Raw genomic sequence first — 21,410 nt, 5'->3', positions numbered from 1 at the left:
CTCCATTGTCATGTCCTAGAAACAAATGCTGCATCAATGGAATATCTGTCTACATGTTGAAAATACTGCTCATAAACTGTCCATTATAGACCTCCCCCTCATTCATTTCCTGCCGATAATCCAATCGGACGCTCGTAATTAAATTAGCGTGAATTTGTGGGTTTTGTGTTCAGTTTCTCGGCACTGAACGCTTGCAGATATGAAATACAATGAGAGCAGACATGTTATAACTTTTGGAAGCAGACATGTTCGATATGAAATACAATGAACAGAACATTAAAGTTATAACTTTTGGAAGCAGACATGTTCGATATGAAATAGCAGATGAGCAGACACGCCATAACTTTTGGAAGCAGACATGTTCGATATGAAATACAACGAGCAGACATGCTATAACTTTCGGAAGCCTACGTGTTAGAGATTAATGTCTGCAGTGCACACCCTAGGCGGATCCTGCAACCGCTACTGTGAGCAACTCGTGGCGCATCGACATCGATGCTTCTGGTTAGCAAGTCAGCGCGTTAGCATGCTAATAAATAGCTGTTTCGTTTAGTTAGCTTAGCTGGCATGTGAGCATGCAAATAGATAGATATATTTGCATTTAGCCAGCTTGAACCAGCCTTAGCATGCTAGCAACTTTGTTTAGCTATTCAGCTAGTGTCTTAAGCATGCTAAATAAAATATATGTTTTATTTACTTTGTGGTAATATGCTAAAAACTAAGTTTAGCTATCCAGCGTGTTAGCAGTCCCTAGTTCATAACCCACTTCAGTGCAGACGTTAGCCATCAGTGTGCACGGGTTCACTTTTGAATCCAACACGAGCCTGACCAGGATCAGTAGCAGGATCTCCTGCTGTCATTTAATTAGCGTTAGCGACAGACCCTTGATCTCCCTTTTCCCTTTCACCTGCACATTTCTCCCTTTCTTCTCGTCCCATCTCAGACCCTAGATGGTGACCTATTGTCCATTAGAATTCCTTGGGCCTACACCCCTCGAGTGGCGGGACATCTTCGTTATGAGAGGTCGCTCACGTTCCTGCCGTTTGTGTGGATATGACGAGAGAGGAATGAGTGATTAGGTCTGCCACTTGATAAATGAGTCAATCTGTCTTTATCACTCTCATGCACCCCCTCGATCCCTCCATCGCTCTCCCTCTAAGGGCGTAAAATCCAAATGGCACCCTTAGGGCGGCAGGTAGCCTAGTGGTTAGAGTGTTGGGTCAGTAACCTAAAGGTTGATGGATTTAATCCCTGAGATGACAAGGTAAAAATATGTTGATCTGCTCCTGAACAAGGCAGTTAATCCGCCCCATTTTTTTCAAGAAGAACCGATTGCACTTCCTGTTAAAATGTTGTATCGAGACTGCCCAAATGTGCCTAATTGGTTTATTAATTACTTCTCAAGTTCATAACTGTGCACTCTCCTCAAACAACAGCATGGTATTCTTTCACTGTAATAGCTACTGTAAATTGGACAGTGCAGTTAGATTAATAAGAATGTAAGCTTTCTGCCCATATCAGATATGTCTATGTCCTGGTTCTTGTTACTTACAACGTCATGCTAATCACATTAGCGCACATTAGCTCAACCGTCCCGAGGGTGGGACACCGATCTGTAGAGATCCTTTTAACCCACTGTTCCGCGGTAGGCCGTCAGTCTAAATAACAATTTGTTCTTAACTGGCCTGCCTAGTTGAATAAAGGTGAAATAAAATACAAATTTAAATTCCCTGTACTTTGGACCAGGCCCCATACTCTTTCTTTCTTTCTTTCTTTCTTTCTTTCTTTCTTTCTTTCTTTCTTTCTTTCTTTCTTTCTTTCTTTCTTTCTTTCTTTCTTTCTTTCTTTCTTTCTTTCTTTCTTTCTTTCTTTCTTTCTTTCTTTCTTTCTTTCTTTCTTTCTATTTTTGCTCTCCCTCTCCCTGTTGTTAAATTATTTAGAGAGGATTGCCCTCCTGACTATCCCTTGCTCCTCCAGTAAGTACAGTAGGAAGGTAAGATGGAGGGGGAGGATCTGGAGGAGGGGTGAGCTTATTTTCTTTTATTAGAGGGGGATCATCACACATACACAGCCTCTGTGGGAACCAGGGAGAAGGGGCATCCATTTCCGTTTTGGGAATTCTCAAACTGTGGGAATCCCATCAGGCCTTTCCCACAGGATTACCTCCCACAACAGACTAATCAAATGTCTCAGTCAGTCATTCCCCAGGAATCGATCGGGGTGGAATGTTCCGCTAATGACACCCTACCCATATGCCAGTGCATCTGGAGACTCCCAATATCAAGAGAGGGGGGTGATGGAAATCAGGGGAACTCATTGCTCCTTCACCATTTTGACTTTGCAGCTTTGCCATCTTGTGACGACCTATACCTTTCCTTCATTCAAAGGGCCAGCTGTCTGTCCAGCGTCTCCTTGTCCTATCAGAGTTGATTGAGTGGGCATCTCACCACTCCAGTTCCTGAATAGACCCCTATCCTCTTAACCACTCACAACCCCTTCAGACAGTCATCACCTCTTCACTTCAATCCATCACTCTCTGACTCCATTGGATCTCCACTGTAGAGGTGCCCAGAATCACACACACACGCACACCTTCACGCACGCACGCACGCACGCACGCACGCACGCACGCACGCACGCACGCACGCACGCACGCACGCACGCACGCACACACACACACACACACACACACACACACACACACACACACACACACACACACACACACACACACACACACACACACACACACACATGCTCTCTGTTTCCTCTGACTAAGTCCTTCTCCAACGTATATTAGGCACAGTGAGATCTCTGTTTACTTTAGCACATCTATTTAGTTTGTCTCTTGAGTTCGTCTCTTTAGCTTGTCACTTTAGCTCGTCTCTTCAATTCATCTCTTCAGCTCGTCTCTTCAGCTCGTCTCTTCAGCTCGTCTCTTTAGCTCGTCGTTAAGACACTAACAGCTTACAAACGGTAGGCAATTAAGGTCACAGTTATGAAAACTTAGGACACTAAAGAGGCCTTTCTACTGACTCTGAAAAACGCCAAAAGAAAGATGCCCAGGGTCCCTGCTCATCTGCGTGAACATGCCTTAGGCTTGCTGCAAGGAGGCATGAGGACTGCAGATGTGGCCAGGGCAATAAATTGCAATGTCCGTACTGTGAGACGCCTAAGACAGCGCTACAGGGAGACAGGATGGACAGCTGATCATCCTCGCAGTGGCAGACCACATGTAACAACACCTGTACAGGATCGGTACATCCGAACATCACACCTGCGGGACAGGTACAGGATGGCAACAACAACTGCCCGAGTTACACCAGGAACGCACAATCCCTCCATCAGTGCTCAGACTGTCCACAATAGGCTTTGAGAGGCTGGACCGAGGGCTTGTAGGCCTGTTGTAAGGCAGGTCTTCACCAGACATCACCGGCAACAACGTTGCCTATGGGCACAAACCCACCGTCGCTGGACCAGACAGGACTGGCAAAAAGTGCTCTTCACTGACGAGTCGCGGTTTTGTCTCACCAGGGGTGATGGTCGGATTCGTGTTTATCGTCGAAGGAATGAGCGTTACACCGAAGCCTGTACTCTGGAGCGGGATCTAATTGGAGGTGGAGGGTCCGTCATGGTCTGGGGCGGTGTGTCACAGCATCATCGGACTGAGCTTGTTTTCAATTCAGGCAAACTGTGTGTTACAGGGAAGACTGTGTGTTACAGGGAAGACATCCTCCTCCCTCATGTGGTACCCTTCCTGCAGTACATGACCCTCCAGCATGACAATGCCACCAGCCATACTGCTTGTTCTGTGCGTGATTTCCTGCAAGACAGGATTGTCAGTGTTCTGCCATGGCCAGCGAAGAGCCAGGATCTCAATCCCATTAAGCACGTCTAGTACCTGTTGGATCGGAGGGTGAGGGCTAGGTCCATTCCCCCCAGAAATGTATGGGAACTTGCAGGTGCCTTGGTGGAAGAGTGGGTTAACATCTCACATCAAGAACTGGCAAATCTGGTACAGTCCACGAGAATATGTACTGGAGTACTTAATGCAGCTGGTGGCCACACCAGATACTGACTGTTACTTTTGATTGTGACCCCCCCTTTGTTCAGGGACACATTATTCCATATCTGTTAGTCACATGTCTGTGGAACTTGTTCAGTTTATGTCTCAATTATTGAATCGTGTTATATTCATCCAAATATTTACTGAACTTATGTTAAGTTGAGAGGACGTTTGTTTTTTTATATATGGAAGAGGAATGACACCAGATAACACAGAAATCTGTTTTTCCTGTTTAAAGATACAAAGCCAATCACCTATCTAGTATTTTGTCTCGATAGCACAGTTCTCTACTGATAAATAACAAATAACTCACTAGATTAAGCGATAGATTCTGTGTAACGACCTTCTTCCATTCTCAAGTGTTGAATTACTTGTTAAAATGACCATAACCTTTGAAATAAACTTTTTAACAGTTTTTTTGAAGAGGAGCGGAAGTGAACCCTGGAACCCCATAGAACTTCCGGTGCTTTTGTAAACAACAGATAAGAGCATAACCTTTGATATCATCTCTTTTTAACAACTCATAATGTTGTATGTCTTTCTATGTGGCAATTTGTCAATAGAATAGCAGTGTCTAATTCAGCGTCCCCTCAATCACAAGACAACAGCCAAAAAACAAACACTGGATAAAGTGATTCAGTCCCAGAAGATTTGTCCAAGAAATGGTCAACCCACCTGTGTCTTCATTGTGTGCTTGTCCAAAAAACACAAAGACAACACAATCAGACAGAAAAGCCATTAAGTGAGCGACTGAAGAGGTCAAGATGTAAATCTCTCTTGAACAAAGTCCCACCCCCTCCCTCGGCCCCCTTCGCCCCACTTGGTCTGTCCTGTCACGACCCCAGCCCCCCCCCCCCCCCGACCCTTTTGTTGGGGCGAGGCGGCTCAAGACCCAGGAACCTGCTAATTACTGGCTTTAGCAGTCTGCCAAGGAACCAGGCCCTCGGAATGACTGGGCCACATTCCTACCAGTCAGAGTCACTCTGTGTGTGATTGTGTGTGTGTGTCTGTGTGTGTTTGTGTGTATGTGTCTGTGTGTACGCGTGCATGTGTGTTCGCTGTCTGTCCATCCCTCCATCTGTCTGTGAGAACCTCTCTGGGTTTTAGTGCGTGACTTGTGCCTTGCCAGCTCACTAAGTGCACTGCAAACACTCCTCAAGGGACTGTATAGTAAACAGACACAGACAGAGGGATTGGAGGGACTTGAGGTGTGTAAAGAAAGGCAATTAGCCTTCTCTCCCTTCTCCGATGGGGTCTAAACCTAATCACACAGTTGGCCTGGTGTTAAATGCCCCGTACCTCCTGCTATAGCTGCTCAGTTGAGCGACCAGCCGGCCGACCCATTAAGAGACAGATTTCAGGCTGAACAAAACCAGAGATTAAGAGACAGGTGGAACCAGAGATTCATTAAGAGACGGATTTCAGGTTAGAACGAACCAGAGATCCATTAAGAGACAGATTTCAGGCTAGACAAAACCAGAGATCCATTAAGAGACAGATGCCAGGTTAGAACGAACCAGAGATCCGTTAAGAGACAGATGTCAGGTTAAAAGGAACCAGAGATCCTTTACACGTTTGACTGACATCAACTTTGACAGATCCGTCACAAAACGTGAATTTGCCTTGAAAAAAACCCAAACCTTAAAACCTCTGTTGTTGTTTGACAGATCCGTCACAAACAAAGCCTTGAGACCCCTGTTGTGGATTTTGTTTGAAATGGTAGGTTATTAAAATGTGACCAAACCTAACACTTCAATTGAAATGATCCCCAAAACCTTGACACCCTATATCGTTGATTTGAGGTTGAAACCTGGGTTAAAGCGTGAGCGTCACAATGATTGACTGATTTACCCCAGTCTTGGGTTTGGTCCCGGAAGCAGCAGTCGGCCTAGCGGAGGTCAGAGTAGTGGATACTTGATGCTGTTGTGGAGTATTCACAGACTGAGAAGTGCTTGACACTGTCCCAACGGCCTTTACTGAGTCTAAATCCACTTCCTGCAACTGAGGAAGGACATTGATTGGTTTAGAGATACACTTTAGAGCAATAGTTTATGGCTATTTCTATTACTTATTATCCTAAAGCTAGCTAGGTTAGTATTAGGTTCTCCTGAAGCTAGCCAGGTTAGTGTGAGGTTCTCCTGAAGCTAGCCAGGTTAGTATTAGGTTCTCCTGAAGCTAGCCAGGTTAGTATTAGGTTCTCCTGAAGCTAGCCAGGTTAGTATTAGGTTCTCCTGAAGCTAGCCAGGTTAGTATTAGGTTCTCCTAAAGCTAGCCAGGTTAGTATTAGGTTCTCCTGAAGCTAGCCAGGTTAGTATTAGGTTCTCCTGAAGCTAGCCAGGTTAGTATTAGGTTCTCCTGAAGCTAACCAGGTTAGTATTAGGTTCTCCTAAAGCTAGCCAGGTTAGTATTAGGTTATCATAAAGCTAGCCAGATTAGTATTAGGTTATCCTAAAGCTAGCCAGATTAGTATTAGGTTCTCATAAAGCTAGCCAGGTTAGTATTAGGTTCTCCTGAAGCTAGCCAGATTAGTATTAGGTTCTCTTGAAGCTAGCCAGGTTAGTATTAGGTTCTCCTGAAGCTAGCCAGGTTAGTATTAGGTTCTCCTAAAGCTAGCCAGGTTAGTATTAGGTTCTCCTGAAGCTAGCCAGGTTAGTATTAGGTTCTCCTGAAGCTAGCCAGGTTAGTATTAGGTTCTCCTGAAGCTAGCCAGGTTAGTATTAGGTTCTCCTAAAGCTAGCCAGGTTATTATTAGGTTATCATAAAGCTAGCCAGATTAGTATTAGGTTATCCTAAAGCTAGCCAGATTAGTATTAGGTTCTCCTAAAGCTAGCCAGGTTAGTATTAGGTTCTCCTGAAGCTAGCCAGATTAGTATTAGGTTCTCTTGAAGCTAGCCAGGTTAGTATTAGGTTCTCCTGAAGCTAGCCAGATTAGAATTAGGTTATCTTGAAGGTAGCCAGGTTAGTATTAGGTTCTCCTGAAGCAAGCCATGTTAGCATTAGGTTCTCCTGAAGCTAGCCAGATTAGTATTTGGTTCTCCTAAAGCAAGCCAGATTAGTATTAGGTTCTCCTGAAGCTAGCCAGGTTAGTATTAGGTTCTCCTAAAGATAGCCAGATTAGTATTAGGTTCTCCTAAAGCTAGCCAGATTAGTATTAGGTTCTCCTAAAGCAAGCCAGGTTAGTATTAGGTTCTCCTGAAGCTAGCCAGGTTAGTATTAGCTTCTCCTGAAGCTAGCCAGATAAGTATTAGGTTCTCCTAAAGCTAGCCAGGTTAGTATTAGGTTCTCCTGAAGCCAGCCAGGTTAGTATTAGGTTCTCCTGAAGCTAGCTAGGTACTGACTGTCTCCTGTAACGTCTAGCTAGTTACTGACAGAGCCATGTATTTAGAGAGTTGGGACATTGAGGTTTCTGCATTGTGATGCATTTTCATGACACTTCAACATTATATGGCGGCCATGTTAGCTCCCCATTAACATTACATGGGGAATATTTAAACAATGCTATGTAACTGAATGTCTAGAATTAGAGACAATATTGTAAATGGTAAAAGTTGTCTCTGTGTACTGGTACTGACCCGTCGGTGGTGTCTTCTGAGCGTGGGGGTGATGGCCATGGAGGAGGTGGAGGAGGAGGAGGAGGCGCTGAGGGCCGTGTCGATCTCCTGGTCCAGTTGGTCTAGCTTCATCAACAGTAACACCATGGAGTCCAGACGAGAACGCTCCTGCTCCTCTCTAGAACTCTACAGGTGGGAGGTAGCGAGGATGGGAGGGAGGGAGGTAGGGAGGGAAGGAGGGAGGGAGAGAGAGACAGAGAGAGAGAGAGGGAGAGAGGGAGGGAAAGATTATTTGTACTTAAAATTTCTGGTAACATTGATTTACATTTTAATAATTTAGCAGACGCTATTATACAGAGCGACTTACAGGATAAATTAGGCTTAAGTGCCTTGCTCAAGGGCACATCGACAGATTGTTCACCAAGTCGACTCAGGGATTTGAACCAGCAATCTTTCTGTTACTGGCCCAACTCTTTTAACCGGCATCTTGCCGCTCTATATTTGACTATTTTTGATTCAAGGAGAACATCAGTGATAATGCTAGATTTATATTGTGTCTTTACTGGGCATAAACCGCTAAAGGATACTCTAGGCCTCGGTTCTTTCTTTCTTCTGTTGGTCCTTCCACTTTGTGGTTAGATGCAGCTAACTGACTATCATTTAATAAGCCTGTTCATCTTTAGTCATGTCCTCTCTTGCTCTCTTTTTAAGGGAAGGGAGCAGGTATATTTATTGCCTCACGTCAACTCTAATACATAATACATAACACAGACAGGGACTTCACTGTTTAGTTAGGTTTTTTCTCTTAGTCCTCTGAAAGCATTACGTTGAGCAGTTCTCCTATGTGTGTTTGATTGAATTGGGGCCTGGTGAATGAGACAAGAAAGGTCTGATGTAGTGCATGCCAGGGATATATATCAACTAAGGCTTTGATTCAATATCCTGTAGACCACAGAAAGACTTTGATAGAATCCTGGGATGGGATCCTCAGATGCACTCAAATGAATTGGGCAACCTCTCCTGCCCTCTCCTTGTCTCTCTCTCTCTCTTTGGTTCTCCTCCACCATTCCCTCCTTTTTCTTCTTACATTTTCCACCAAAAAGCCCCCCCCTCTCCAATTATATATAGTTTTTTATTACCCTCTCTTCCTGTTGTCTTTCCTCCCTTCCTCCCTCCTTGCCACCACTCTTTCACTTTCTTCTTCACTCACTTATTTTGTTCTCCTCTGTTAACCTGCAGGTCTTACACTGACCTCAGGTGGCCTGTTTGTCATAGCAGGTCTTATACTGACCTATCAGGTGGCCTGTCTGTCATAGCAGGTCTTATACTGACCTCAGGTGGTCTGTCTGTCATAGCAGGTCTTACACTGACCTCAGGTGGCCTGTCTGTCACAGCAGGTCTTACACTGACCTATCAGGTGGCCTGTCTGTCATAGCAGGTCTTATACTGACCTCAGGTGGTCTGTCTGTCATAGCAGGTCTTACACTGACCTCAGGTGGTCTGTCTGTCATAGCAGGTCTTACACTGACCTATCAGGTGGCCTGTCTGTCATAGCAGGTCTTATACTGACCTATCAGGTGGCCTGTCTGTCATAGCAGGTCTTATACTGACCTATCAGGTGGTCTGTATGTCATAGCAGGTCGTACACTGACCTCAGGTGGTCTGTCTGTCATAGCAGGTCTTACACTGACCTCAGGTGACCTGTCTGTCATAGCAGGTCTTATACTGACCTATCAGGTGGTCTGTATGTCATAGCAGGTCGTACACTGACCTCAGGTGGTCTGTCTGTCATAGCAGGTCTTATACTGACCTATCAGGTGGTCTGTATGTCATAGCAGGTCGTACACTGACCTCAGGTGGTCTGTCTGTCATAGCAGGTCCTACACTGACCTCAGGTGACCTGTCTGTCATAGCAGGTCTTACACTGACCTCAGGTGGCCTGTCTGTCATAGCAGGTCTTATACTGACCTATCAGGTGGTCTGTCTGTCATAGCAGGTCTTACACTGACATCAGGTGGCCTGTCTGTCATAGCAGGTCTTATACTGACCTATCAGGTGGTCTGTCTGTCATAGCAGGTCTTTTACTGACCTATCAGGTGGTCTGTCTGTCATAGCAGGTCTTACACTGACCTATCAGGTGGTCTGTCTGTCATAGCAGGTCTTACACTGACCTCAGGTGGTCTGCCTGTCATAGCAGGTCGTACACTGACCTCAGGTGGCCTGTCTGTCATAGCAGGTCTTACACTGATCTATCAGGTGGTCTGTCTGTCATAGCAGGTCTTACACTGACCTCAGGTGGTCTGTCTGTCATAGCAGGTCTTACACTGACCTCAGGTGATCTGTCTGTCAAAGCAGGTCTTATACTGACCTATCAGGTGGTCTGTCTGTCATAGCAGGTCTTACACTGACCTCAGGTGGTCTGTCTGTCATAGCAGGTCTTATACTGACCTATCAGGTGGTCTGTCTGTCATAGCAGGTCTTACACTGACCTCAGGTGGCCTGTCTGTCATAGCAGGTCTTATACTGACCTATCAGGTGGTCTGTCTGTCATAGCAGGTCTTACACTGACCTCAGGTGGTCTGTCTGTCATAGCAGGTCTTACACTGACCTATCAGGTGGTCTGTCTGTCATAGCAGGTCATACACTGACCTCAGGTGGTCTGTCTGTCATAGCAGGTCTTACACTGACCTAGCAGGTGGTCTGTCTGTCATAGCAGGTCTTACACTGACCTCAGGTGGTCTGTCTGTCATAGCAGGTCTTACACTGACCTATCAGGTGGCCTGTCTGTCATAGCAGGTCTTACACTGACCTATCAGGTGGTCTGTCTGTCATTCCAGGTCTTACACTGACCTCAGGTGGCCTGTCTGTCATAGCAGGTCTTACACTGACCTATCAGGTGACCTGTCTGTCATAGCAGGTCTTACACTGACCTCAGGTGGTCTGTCTGTCATAGCAGGTCTTACACTGACCTATCAGGTGTCCTGTCTGTCATAGCAGGTCTTACACTGACCTATCAGGTGGTCTGTCTGTCATAGCAGGTCTTACACTGACCTCAGGTGGTCTGTCTGTCATAGCAGGTCTTATACTGACCTATCAGGTGGTCTGTCTGTCATACCAGGTCTTACACTGACCTCAGGTGGTCTGTCTGTCATAGCAGGTCTTACACTGACCTATCAGGTGGTCTGTCTGTCATAGTAGGTCTTACACTGACCTATCAGGTGGTCTGTCTGTCATAGCAGGTCTTACACTGACCTATCAGGTGGTCTGTCTGTCATAGCAGGTCTTACACTGACCTATCAGGTGGTCTGTCTGTCATAGCAGGTCTTATACTGACCTATCAGGTGGCCTGTCTGTCATAGCAGGTCTTACACTGACCTCAGGTGGTCTGTCTGTCATAGCAGGTCTTATACTGACCTATCAGGTGGTCTGTCTGTCATACCAGGTCTTACACTGACCTCAGGTGGTCTGTCTGTCATAGCAGGTCTTACACTGACCTATCAGGTGGTCTGTCTGTCATAGCAGGTCTTACACTGACCTCAGGTGTTCTGTCTGTCATAGCAGGTCTTATACTGACCTATCAGGTGGTCTGTCTGTCACACCAGGTCTTACACTGACCTCAGGTGGTCTGTCTGTCATAGCAGGTCTTACACTGACCTATCAGGTGGTCTGTCTGTCATAGTAGGTCCTACACTGACCTATCAGGTGGTCTGTCTGTCATAGCAGGTCTTACACTGACCTATCAGGTGGTCTGTCTGTCATAGTAGGTCTTACACTGACCTATCAGGTGGTCTGTCTGTCATAGCAGGTCTTATACTGACCTAGCAGGTGGTCTGTCTGTCATAGCAGGTCTTACTCTGACCTCAGGTGGTCTGTCTGTCATAGCAGGTCTTATACTGACCTATCAGGTGGTCTGTCTGTCATAGCAGGTCTTACACTGACCTCAGGTGGTCTGTCTGTCATAGTAGGTCTTACACTGACCTATCAGGTGGTCTGTCTGCATTAAGACGTGTGGCATCTTTCTCTCTTCCCTTCTTTAGATTTTTCTCCTTCTCCTTGTTTTCTCCTGCCTTTCTCTCTCTCTCTCTCTATGTCTGTATCCCTCCTCAACTGTATCCCTCTCCCCTCCCCTGTCCTCCATCCTTCCTCTCCTCCTTTTCTCTCCCTCCATCCCTCTTCTCTCCCTCCCTCCCTCCCTCCATCCATCCCTCCTCTTTCTCCTCTCTGGGTGGGGCTTTTTGCTTCCTGTGACCATCTACAGAAAGAGCTGGGATGACATCATAAGGGCTGGATCATTAGTTCCAAAGAAACCCTGTTACAATTTGCACAAACAGACCTCTGGAACCATTTTATGAGATGTGTGTGTGTGTGTGTGTGTGTGTGTGTGTGCATGCATGTAAGTGTTTGTGAGGAGATGGGCGTCCTTCTGTCTTATTGCAAAATGTTCACTGGATACACAGACCTTATCTATGTAGCCTATGTAATGGAAATGGTCATGGCATGATGATGATGCTTAACTTTTCCCTCTATGTAAGGGCTCACTGTGTGCGTCACCGACGTCTCGCTGCAATCCAATGCGACAATGAGTTTCTTTGTGGAGGTTTGTTGAATGAACATAGACGGCTGGGTCAGAAGTAAACAACAACAACAGAAACAATGATGGGGTAAAAAAACAACATGTGTTATTTGAAGGGGCAATTCCAGTGGTTTTGGTTTTCCTCACAGTGTTGTCTTCGGGGGTTTCTCTTTCTTACACAGTTAGACACTTCCTGTTGTTGAGATGGGAGACAATACCATACTGTATGAACTGCCTAAAACCTCTCGCTTTTCCCTGACCTCAGGTGGTCTGTCTGCATTAAGAGGTGTGGCATCTTTACCTTTTTACTCTCTCTCTCTCTCTCTCTCTCTCTCTCTCTCTCTCTCTCTCTCTCTCTCTCTCTCTCTCTCTCTCTCTCTCTCTCTCTCTCTCTCTCTCTCTCTCTCTCTCTCCCTCTCTCTCTCTCCCTCTCCCTCTCTCAGTCCCCTCCCCCCTCTCTCTCCTATGTCCTCCAAATGTAGAAGTCTAAAAATAACCATATTTGAGACCGTATCTGGTTCTGTGTTGTTGCTGTGTTGATGAAGCAAATAAGCGGCTCTGTACAATGATCCATATCTGAGCCATCTCTCCTTCACACGCTGGGGGTGTATAGGACACTGATATATTGGATCCGTTATATGCCTCAAATGCCTTGGAGAAGGATGACGTAGAGAGAGAGAGAGAGAAAGAGCGAGAGAGAGAGAGAGAGAGCGAGAGCGAGAGAGAGAGAGAGAGAGAGAGAGAGAGAGAGAGAGAGAGAGAGAGAGAGAGACAGAGGAAACCCTGAGTCAGACTTGGAGCTTCTCTAACTGACCTACTCCAGAGCATATTAGTTAAGTAAATCGGCCGGACGCAGCGCAAAAGTACTCAAACGCTGTGGTAATGTCAGACAACTCTTTCCCATATGACAAATAGATTGTCTTTTGCAAACTCCCCACCTTTAAATCACAGTGGAATTATTTTCAGTCGGAGATCGAAACTGGAGATGTCCACAATAAGAGCTTCATGGGTTTTCTATGTTTTCTGAGGACAGTGATCTCACAGGCTTTGGGTTTTTTGGCCCTGACACTGCTTTTTGGCACTGACAAATGCTACGCAAACGTGAGATTTATGTTGAAGCAACGTCACATCAAGCCTAGAGGCATTATGCAATTTCACAGCCTTTTGACTATCCGTCTACAGATTGCACTGGAGGACATCATCGGTGTCAACGCATGGGGCATCATCGTTTAGATGAGAAAAGTTAAAGACTACACCCATTACTCATTCAACAAGGCAATCAACCTCTCTCTCTTTAGAGGCCATCGGGGACTACATCCGTTTAGAAAATGTCACATCTCTGATCGCTAACTACGTAGGTGTTTCACCATATGTACGGTGAAATGGCTTGACGTTGTGGCAAGGCGAGCGACAACCACAACAGGGAAGAGCACACAGTATGGTCTGGAAGGAGCCTAGTACGTGGCATGAGTGCTGTGCTTGGGCGGAGTCCCTCTCCAATGTGCCTACTTAAAAACAAGCAGACTCGTAAATAGGCCTAACGACACTGTAAATAAGGTTCTGTTGTGGTTGTTCGCTAAGGGCTAGCACTACAGTTAATAGGAGATAAACAGTCTCAGGTATTTGATATTTGGTTGTTGCCATCAGGCTGGCACTACCGCTAACTATGTACTAACAGCCTTAGGTGGTTCCAGACAGGCTAGCACTTTGGCTAAAGGTGTATAAACAGTGCAAGGTATTTGGCATTTGACAGGGCGAGCTAGTACCGTGGATAATGGTGTAACAGTGCAAGGTATTTGACAGGCTAGTAGGCACTAAGGTTAATGGTGTATAAACAGTGTGTGAGGTATTTGGCTCAGCGCGGTTTGAGTCTTTCACCTCAGGGATGCTAAGCTAAGGCTGTTCTGGCTGCTGTAGCTACTGCCACCCAGCGCTGTGTGCAGGGATGGACTGGGACCAGATATCGGCCCGGACATTGAGGTCACCACACTAGACCATTTCTTTCCAAATATTAGCCCAAAAATGTTTAGATCCACTGAGCTTAAGATGGACCAGCCCATCTGGCATTTGCCAGAATTGCCCTATGGCCACTCTGTCTCTGGCTCTGTGTTTCCAATGCTCTCACACACAACTTCCATGCCCTTATAGGAACTTGTTTTGCAGCAGAACATTGGGAAAGTGTCGAACATTTTACAGATCCCCAAATGTAGTCACAGATGGGTAAGCATGTGAAAGTGAAGTCATTGTTTTCCGAGAGGCACGCCAGGCACAGCGCGAGACATAATGATTTGTGTGCTGGACTTAACGTTCACCACCGCCCAATAACTGACAGTAAGAAAGGGATTACATAGTGCAGTACTACTCAGCACACACTCATAAACAACAGCAAAATACGGAACATAGTGTGTGTACACACGGACACTTCCAGACACACTCGCACAGACGCCCGCCTCCACCACCCACCCACCCACCCACCCACCCCCACACGCACGCACGCACGCACACACACACACACACACACACACACACACACACACACACACACACACACACACACACACACACACACACACACACACACACACACACACACACACACACACACACACACACACACACACACACACACACACACACACACACACACACACACACACACCAGCAAAGCCTGACCCCCATGCAACGGAGAACTAAATTTATAGCTTACCTTTCTAGTGCGAAGTTTCACCACATGGTCCTCCCCCTTGTCATCCCCGCATTTGGCCTCTCGCTTCACGTCTGAAGCCTTGTCGCCAAGGTGAGTGTTGCCGTGGTTGCCTGGATGCGTTACTTCCTCAATCGCCTCTGTTACAGCTTGTGTATCACCGGGCCTGTCCTGTTCTTTCGGACCGTCGGCTGCCTCTAAAACAGGTGACTCACCTAATTGTTTAACAGGGGCTTGGTTGCCATGGCATCTCTCCAGCAAGGGCTCATTTGCCTCCTTAGGACACTTTGGTTGACTGAGAGTGTCCATATTGGGCAGCCGGGCTGCTGGAGAGGTGGATATACCCATGTCCGAAGCCCCCTGTCTCCCCAGTAGGACTGAGTCATCCTCTGCTTCAGATTGGTTAATCTCATGGATGGTGTTCAGCTTTGAGCCACCATCGCTGTGCTGTCCTTGGGCTGTTACAGCCGAGGTTAGTTCTTCGGAACACGTTGAGTCTTTGGACCCCAAGCAGCCACTCGTATTCTCCACTGTGAGGTTATCAAAATGCACCTGTATCATTGGACGATCCGTGTCCTCTACGGTAGTCCAATCCTGTATTCCGTCCATTTTTGAACTTTTAAGATTCTGCTGTCCAGCTAATGGGCATCTGTCCAGGTCCTCAGAATGTTGCACTGTGACACACAAAGCATGCACAGACTCCACACTTGCCTTATCCTCAGGGGTTTTCTCCCTGCCCATTTCCAGAGCCCTTTCCACTCCTCGGGTCCCTTCCATCTCCACCATGTCAACATCCTCCTTTCTCAACACTGTCTGGTCCTGAGCTATTTCACAACTATCATCAGTCCTCATGCTATCATGCCGCTCTTGTTCTGTTTGTCTGCCATCCAATGACACAGCATGTTGCCCCCTCAGAATCTGGTCAAATTTATCACTACTTTCATACATTTTCCTCTGAACATTCAATCCGTCAGCACCTTCAACACTATCCTCAGCCTTCCATTCTAAGGCCTTACTCTCAATGTCTACCCCCATAGCTTCCCCCTCCATAACGTCTGCAACAGAAGCCTCCAAGATCTCCACGTTAACATCTGATATTACATCACTATTGTACTCTGGTTTGTTTGAGGAATCCAAAATGGCCGCTGGCTGTATTACTCCTGTTCTTTTACCCGGGTCAGTAATGTTGCTTTCATCCAAGGTGGAGAGGTCCTCTCGTGGTTCAACTTCAGTATGAGGAGACTGGGTCTGTGTGTCCACTAAGGGTTCTGGAAGTCCAACCTGACCGTCTGTATGGTCGGCCATTGTCTCCAGGAGTTCTGAATGCCTGCCAGTTTTCTCACCAACAGAAAAGGCCAGTGAAAATCCATTGTCCGGACAGATAGAGACCCTTTGTCCTTCGTCAACAGAGACAGATTGAACAATGATTGCAACGCGGTCGTCAACAACGTTGGGATGCTTGTTATCATCGGTGCCATCCTCAATGTCATCCTCATCCTCATGACCGCTGTCTGCAGTGCAGATGATGTTTGGCTTTGGCTGAAGAATCCCATTGCCCAGGTCACAGTGAGATTGGATGCCAACTGAGTCCACACCAGCGTCCGGCATTCCTTCAGGATCAGACTCCGTCAGCCTCCTGGTGAGGTCATCATCATCAACAGCCACATCAGAGCCGTCTACCAGCTCAGCCTGGAACACAGGGACAACAGTTGAATCAAAGTCGCCTGCTGACATCACGTGCCCCGGCTCAGAGTGATCGCCATTGTCCTCCACGTTGACCGAGGTCACAAACTCCAATGTGAGACCCGACCCATTGTTGAGGCCATCGGGGCGTGGCCGGTGACAGCACTCCGGCATGGAGGCACATCGTTCCCTGCGCCCCTGCTTGGACCCCTCCGATGCCAGCCGAGGCCCGTCGCCGCTGACACCATGGCAACAGACCAGGTCCAGGTCGTCGTAGCTGTACTGTAACCCGGAGCGGTGAGTCACGTGATCCTCCCAACTTCTTTTCCGTATGACGACAAGCATGGTGGGCGGACTCCCACTGCTAACCATAGAGCCCTTTAAAGACGTAGAACCAAAATGGCGGACCAGAGAGTGCAGTTCTATTGAGCTTCCTGTAAGCGAGAAAGAGAGTGGGCGGGAATCAGTTACTCAGGTTATCAGTAACTCCGGTTATAGGTTACTCAGGTTATGGGTTACTCAGGTTATGGGTTACTCTGGATATGGGTTACTCAGGTTATGGGTTACTCAGGTTATGGGTTACTCAGGTTATAGGTTACTCAGTTTATGAGTTACTCAGGTTATGAGTTACTCAGGTTATGAGTTACTCAGGTTGAGTTACTCAGGTCATGAGTTACTCAGGTTATCAGTTACTCAGGTTATGGGATACTCAGGTTATGGGTTACTCAGGTTATGAGTTACTCAGGTTATGAGTTACTCAGGTTATGAGTTACTCAGGTTATGGGGTTAGCAAACTTTAAGGAGGAGGGGTTAATAAGAGTACTGCAATCATGTTCTGTTTGTGTTCTTTGCGATATTATAAACTGAGTTGTCTGTGTATGCTGACATGGACACTGGTCATTGCTATTGTTGTGAACCCAAGCTGACATGAACCCAGGTTGCTGCTATTGTTGTGAACCCAAGCTGACATGAACCCCGGTTACTGCTATAGTTATGAACCCCATGTCAAGCCTACATGGAACAATCCTGAACCTTACAGGATTTTAACATTACAAAACAGAATAGTTAACTGCATGGCTACTATGAGACAGTATAGAGCATCTTTCCACTTCTGGTAAACCAAGTTCTCAGACAGTGGTTTGCTTTTATTTTCTCACTATTATTAAAAGACATTTGCATCTGACTGGAAGTGTGCTGAGACTTTTTACAGTTTTTTTTTTACATGCGACTGGTTAAGAGAAGAGAGTTGCTTCTCATCCTAATTTCAACATTCCCAGACAAGACAGTGAACCCGAGTTCAAACTGTACACATTGGACACACATTACACTGAGACAGTCCCTATCAACTACTGTACAGATGTAGGATATTCATTTGAGACAGTTTGTTACATCAGGAAAATAATCCTGCAACAACAGGAAATGTGAACTATTATGTGGTTTATAATTCATTGATATTTTTGGAAGGAGTTGATACATTTTTCATAAGGGAAAATCAAGTCCGAAATTTCAAAGCGGAAATTACAAACTTCAGAAGCCTTTTAAAACTTCAAATACACTACAGGTTTTACATTTCCTGCAATGCAGGACAGTTCTCCTGGAACAGGGTGATCAGATTAAGATCCTACATGTGTACACATTAAAGAGCTGGGAAGCCTCCACACATACCCCTTTCACCTATGGCTAAATACATTTTGGCAGAAGATTTCCACCATGAAGTCTAGTCAAGGATTTTATGAGTATGACAAAAGAAGAGGACCAACAACGCCCCGGGGCAATTTGTCCACATCAGGGACGAGGTCGTCAAGAAACCACTGTGCGTCACATGACTCTAACCCATTCATAACAGAACTATTAGTGTGTCTCACCATCCAGCTTGTGAATATGTCTGTGTGTGTTTGTGTGTCTCCTTCTGCGAGCCTCTGGATAGCCACATTCACTGTCTGGGAATGTCAGAGGGGAAGAGGCTGCCTGAAGGGCCTACATAATAAGCATAATAATAAGTCCGTAACACAGTTTTTGTTTTTGGTTCGAAAAATGCCAAGCGACTCAACCACTTTATTGAAATCTTAACCTTAACCCTAATCTGAAATAATTGTTTACTTTGATGGGACAATGTTGTTGGCCTATGTCGTACCTCAGTGATGGAGGAGACAGGCAGAAAGGCAGACAGGCAGAGAGAGAGAGAAACAGACAGGGACATGCACACAAACAGACAGACAGCCTCCACTATGGCTGTAACAGAGCAGCACAGTAACATAAGCAACCATTTCTGTTAAAGAAAAAAGGTAATTGGCACCATTACGACAGAAGTGATAAGAAGGAAGGATTACAATGGAGGATTCTTTAAAACATTGTGTCAATGTCATCACAATACGGTCTTTGCTTTATATTGGAGACAACAAGGTTTTGAAAGACTTCGGTTTGACATCCTATTTCCTATGTAGTGCACTACTTCTGGCCAGGGCCCATAGGGATCTGGTAGTGCACTATATCGGGAATAGGGTGAAATTTGTAATCAACCCAATATCTGTGTATATTATTGCCAGCCGGCCGTTGTATGGTTCTCTGAAGACCCCCACTGACAGATGTAATGGAACGGCTGTGAAGGCTGTTGCTAGGAGATCATATCGCTCATCCACCATCTGCACTGAATGGGAAACACTTCCTAGATCTGTCCTCTGGCCTCAAAAACTGGAGCATCAGATTACCATGTTAATCATCATCTCTTTTCAGGGACTGTTCATTTTGACAATTTTGACTGCCTTGAACTTGGAGTGACGTTTGAGCTGTGAGCATTCTATTACCGGTAGAAAAGGTGTTTGTGTGTGTCTGCTACTATTAGGGGGAAAGCTGCCAGAGGAGGTCTCAAAACAAGATTCTAGTCAGACTCTAGACTCTAGTCAGTCTATACCTTAAGCATCCCCAGGACTGTTGTTGGATGGAGGGTGACCCGGGGTGACTTCCTCCTCTGACGTCAACTGGCCCTTGAGTTAGGGACGGCACTGTGTACTTCTTACAACTTCTCACACAGAAGTGAAATGTACTCAATTAGCGTAATCCATGTGCCACTTCACACAACATGCCTGGATGAGTTACTTCACTGTCAATACTCCACCAGAGTACAGAGGGGTACAGTCCCAGTCCCACACAGTAGCAACATAAGACTGAATACCAGAAGATAACACAGGATAAACACTATGGGGTTGAAGAGTTAGCCATCCATCCAAGTCAGGGGAGAGACAAATCCAATCCTACAAGCCTTTCTCAAGGAACGAATCCCCCTTTTCCTGAGATGTCGGTCCTAGTTCCAGGTCCCGAGGAATGCTCTCAGGGTTTGCGGATTCAAATCAAATCCATCGCTGACGTTACCCTTTTTGGGAGCAGAGAGCAGGGAGCCCCCGGAGCCAGCCGAAAATCCGGTGCGCGGTATAAAGTCCAAAGATAGCTTGAGCTTCCATCTTGATCACATTAGGGGTTTCACTGACGCTGAACGACTGGAGTATGGGTGGGGTGGAATGGGGTGGGGTGGGGGGAGGGGGTTCTCTCACTCTCCTCCTCTCCCTCCGTCCAATCCCACCTCTTCTCTTCTCCGCCTCCTGGCTGGATTGACAGGGAATCTCAGTCACATCCTAATCACTGTCTTTCTCTCTGGTTCTCTCACAGCTCCTCCAAGGCTCTCCACGCCAACCAGATCGTCTCAGCTGTTTATCCTACTTTCTTACTCCTCCTTCACAGAGTTAAGACAACTTCCTCTCAAATCACCCTCCCTTTCTCAAGTCACACTCTCCTCTTTCTCTCTCTCTTTCCTTACACTCTATCTCCTTAAGCTGGGAAAGACTCCCTCCAGTTGGTTTTGATTAGTAACAGACAGACCACTGTGAAAACTCAGGCCTTGGGCCAAGTGAGATTGCAGTAATGTTTTGTCAGGGCTTTCAGAGAGGTTTTCTTTTTTCATATGTCACCCTGTAACTGTACAAGCATCCTTGCACAAACATCTCGACCTGCCCAAAAAAAGACATTAAAGCATGACTTGTTTTCAGACATTCCTAGAGAATATGCCACTTTGTGCGAGAACTGCTAACTTCGCTGCCTACGAGCTGTGTGCCTTTTCTTTACAGGACACATCTGGATAAAAGTGGTAGTTTGACTTCAGAATCACTGTGTTTTTAGGAAGTCTTCAAAGCAAAACATCTTACCACATCTTTGAGTGCCGACCATTCATTCCCTAATATAGACATGTCATTTGTTGGGAACGCTACCGACACTTGAAATGCATAGGCTCTGATATCACAGCTTCATGGTGAGAATATCTCAAGCGAAGTCAAAACGGCATCTCTTACCAAACCAAAAAACGTAGGAAACCCTCCGTTTAGTTGTTGTAACTTTGGGAGAGCTCTGTAGATTGTAGTCCTGTAAAGCACTGAGGGGTTGTAAAAGGCACTGCAGGACTCCACACCCAGGCATGGTCTCCCCCCACCCTCTGTAAGGGTCTCACAGGCCCAATCTAGACTGACTTACAACCAGGAGATATAGTCTGTGTGCTTCAAACCATCAGAATGAAAAGACCGACCATAGGAAATGTGACTCTTACAGTCTCACCAGGCTAACTTACCTGTCATTCCAATTCCACCATTTCCATTCACAGTCCCTTGGTTCTTGATGATAACATCTATGATTGTTTTCTGTTGGGTTTTAGAAGTATGGACCTGAGGGTAACAGTTGCTATAGCAAAAACAGATAATGGAACAAGGGAAAAATGGACAAATCCCCACCAACAACAACAAAAAACGATTTTCCACCCTTGTGCCCCCTCTTCCTCTTCTGGGTCATCCA

General features: G+C 46.2%; 2 protein-coding genes across 3 annotated transcripts in view; one reads left to right on the top strand and one right to left on the bottom strand.

Annotated features, from left to right (window-relative positions):
* Positions 1 to 21,410, top strand: part of LOC139579362 (C-type lectin domain family 4 member E-like) — a 295,157-nt gene that overhangs the window by 188,591 nt on the left and 85,156 nt on the right. The gene's annotated exons all lie outside the window — the stretch shown is intronic.
* On the bottom strand, positions 5,307 to 20,264 carry LOC139579308 (uncharacterized). Its single transcript, XM_071407867.1, has 4 exons — positions 19,489 to 20,264; positions 14,898 to 17,011; positions 7,639 to 7,803; positions 5,307 to 6,067 (listed from the first exon to the last, which is right to left on the bottom strand). Exons 2-4 carry the CDS (start codon positions 16,947 to 16,949, stop codon positions 5,882 to 5,884), a joined length of 2,403 nt encoding a protein of 800 aa, XP_071263968.1. The 5' UTR covers positions 16,950 to 17,011; positions 19,489 to 20,264; the 3' UTR covers positions 5,307 to 5,881.

The sequence above is a fragment of the Salvelinus alpinus genome, chromosome 6 (assembly GCF_045679555.1).
Source record: "Salvelinus alpinus chromosome 6, SLU_Salpinus.1, whole genome shotgun sequence".
Taxonomy (NCBI): domain Eukaryota; kingdom Metazoa; phylum Chordata; class Actinopteri; order Salmoniformes; family Salmonidae; genus Salvelinus; species Salvelinus alpinus.
This window is presented reverse-complemented; position numbering and strand designations above follow the sequence as displayed.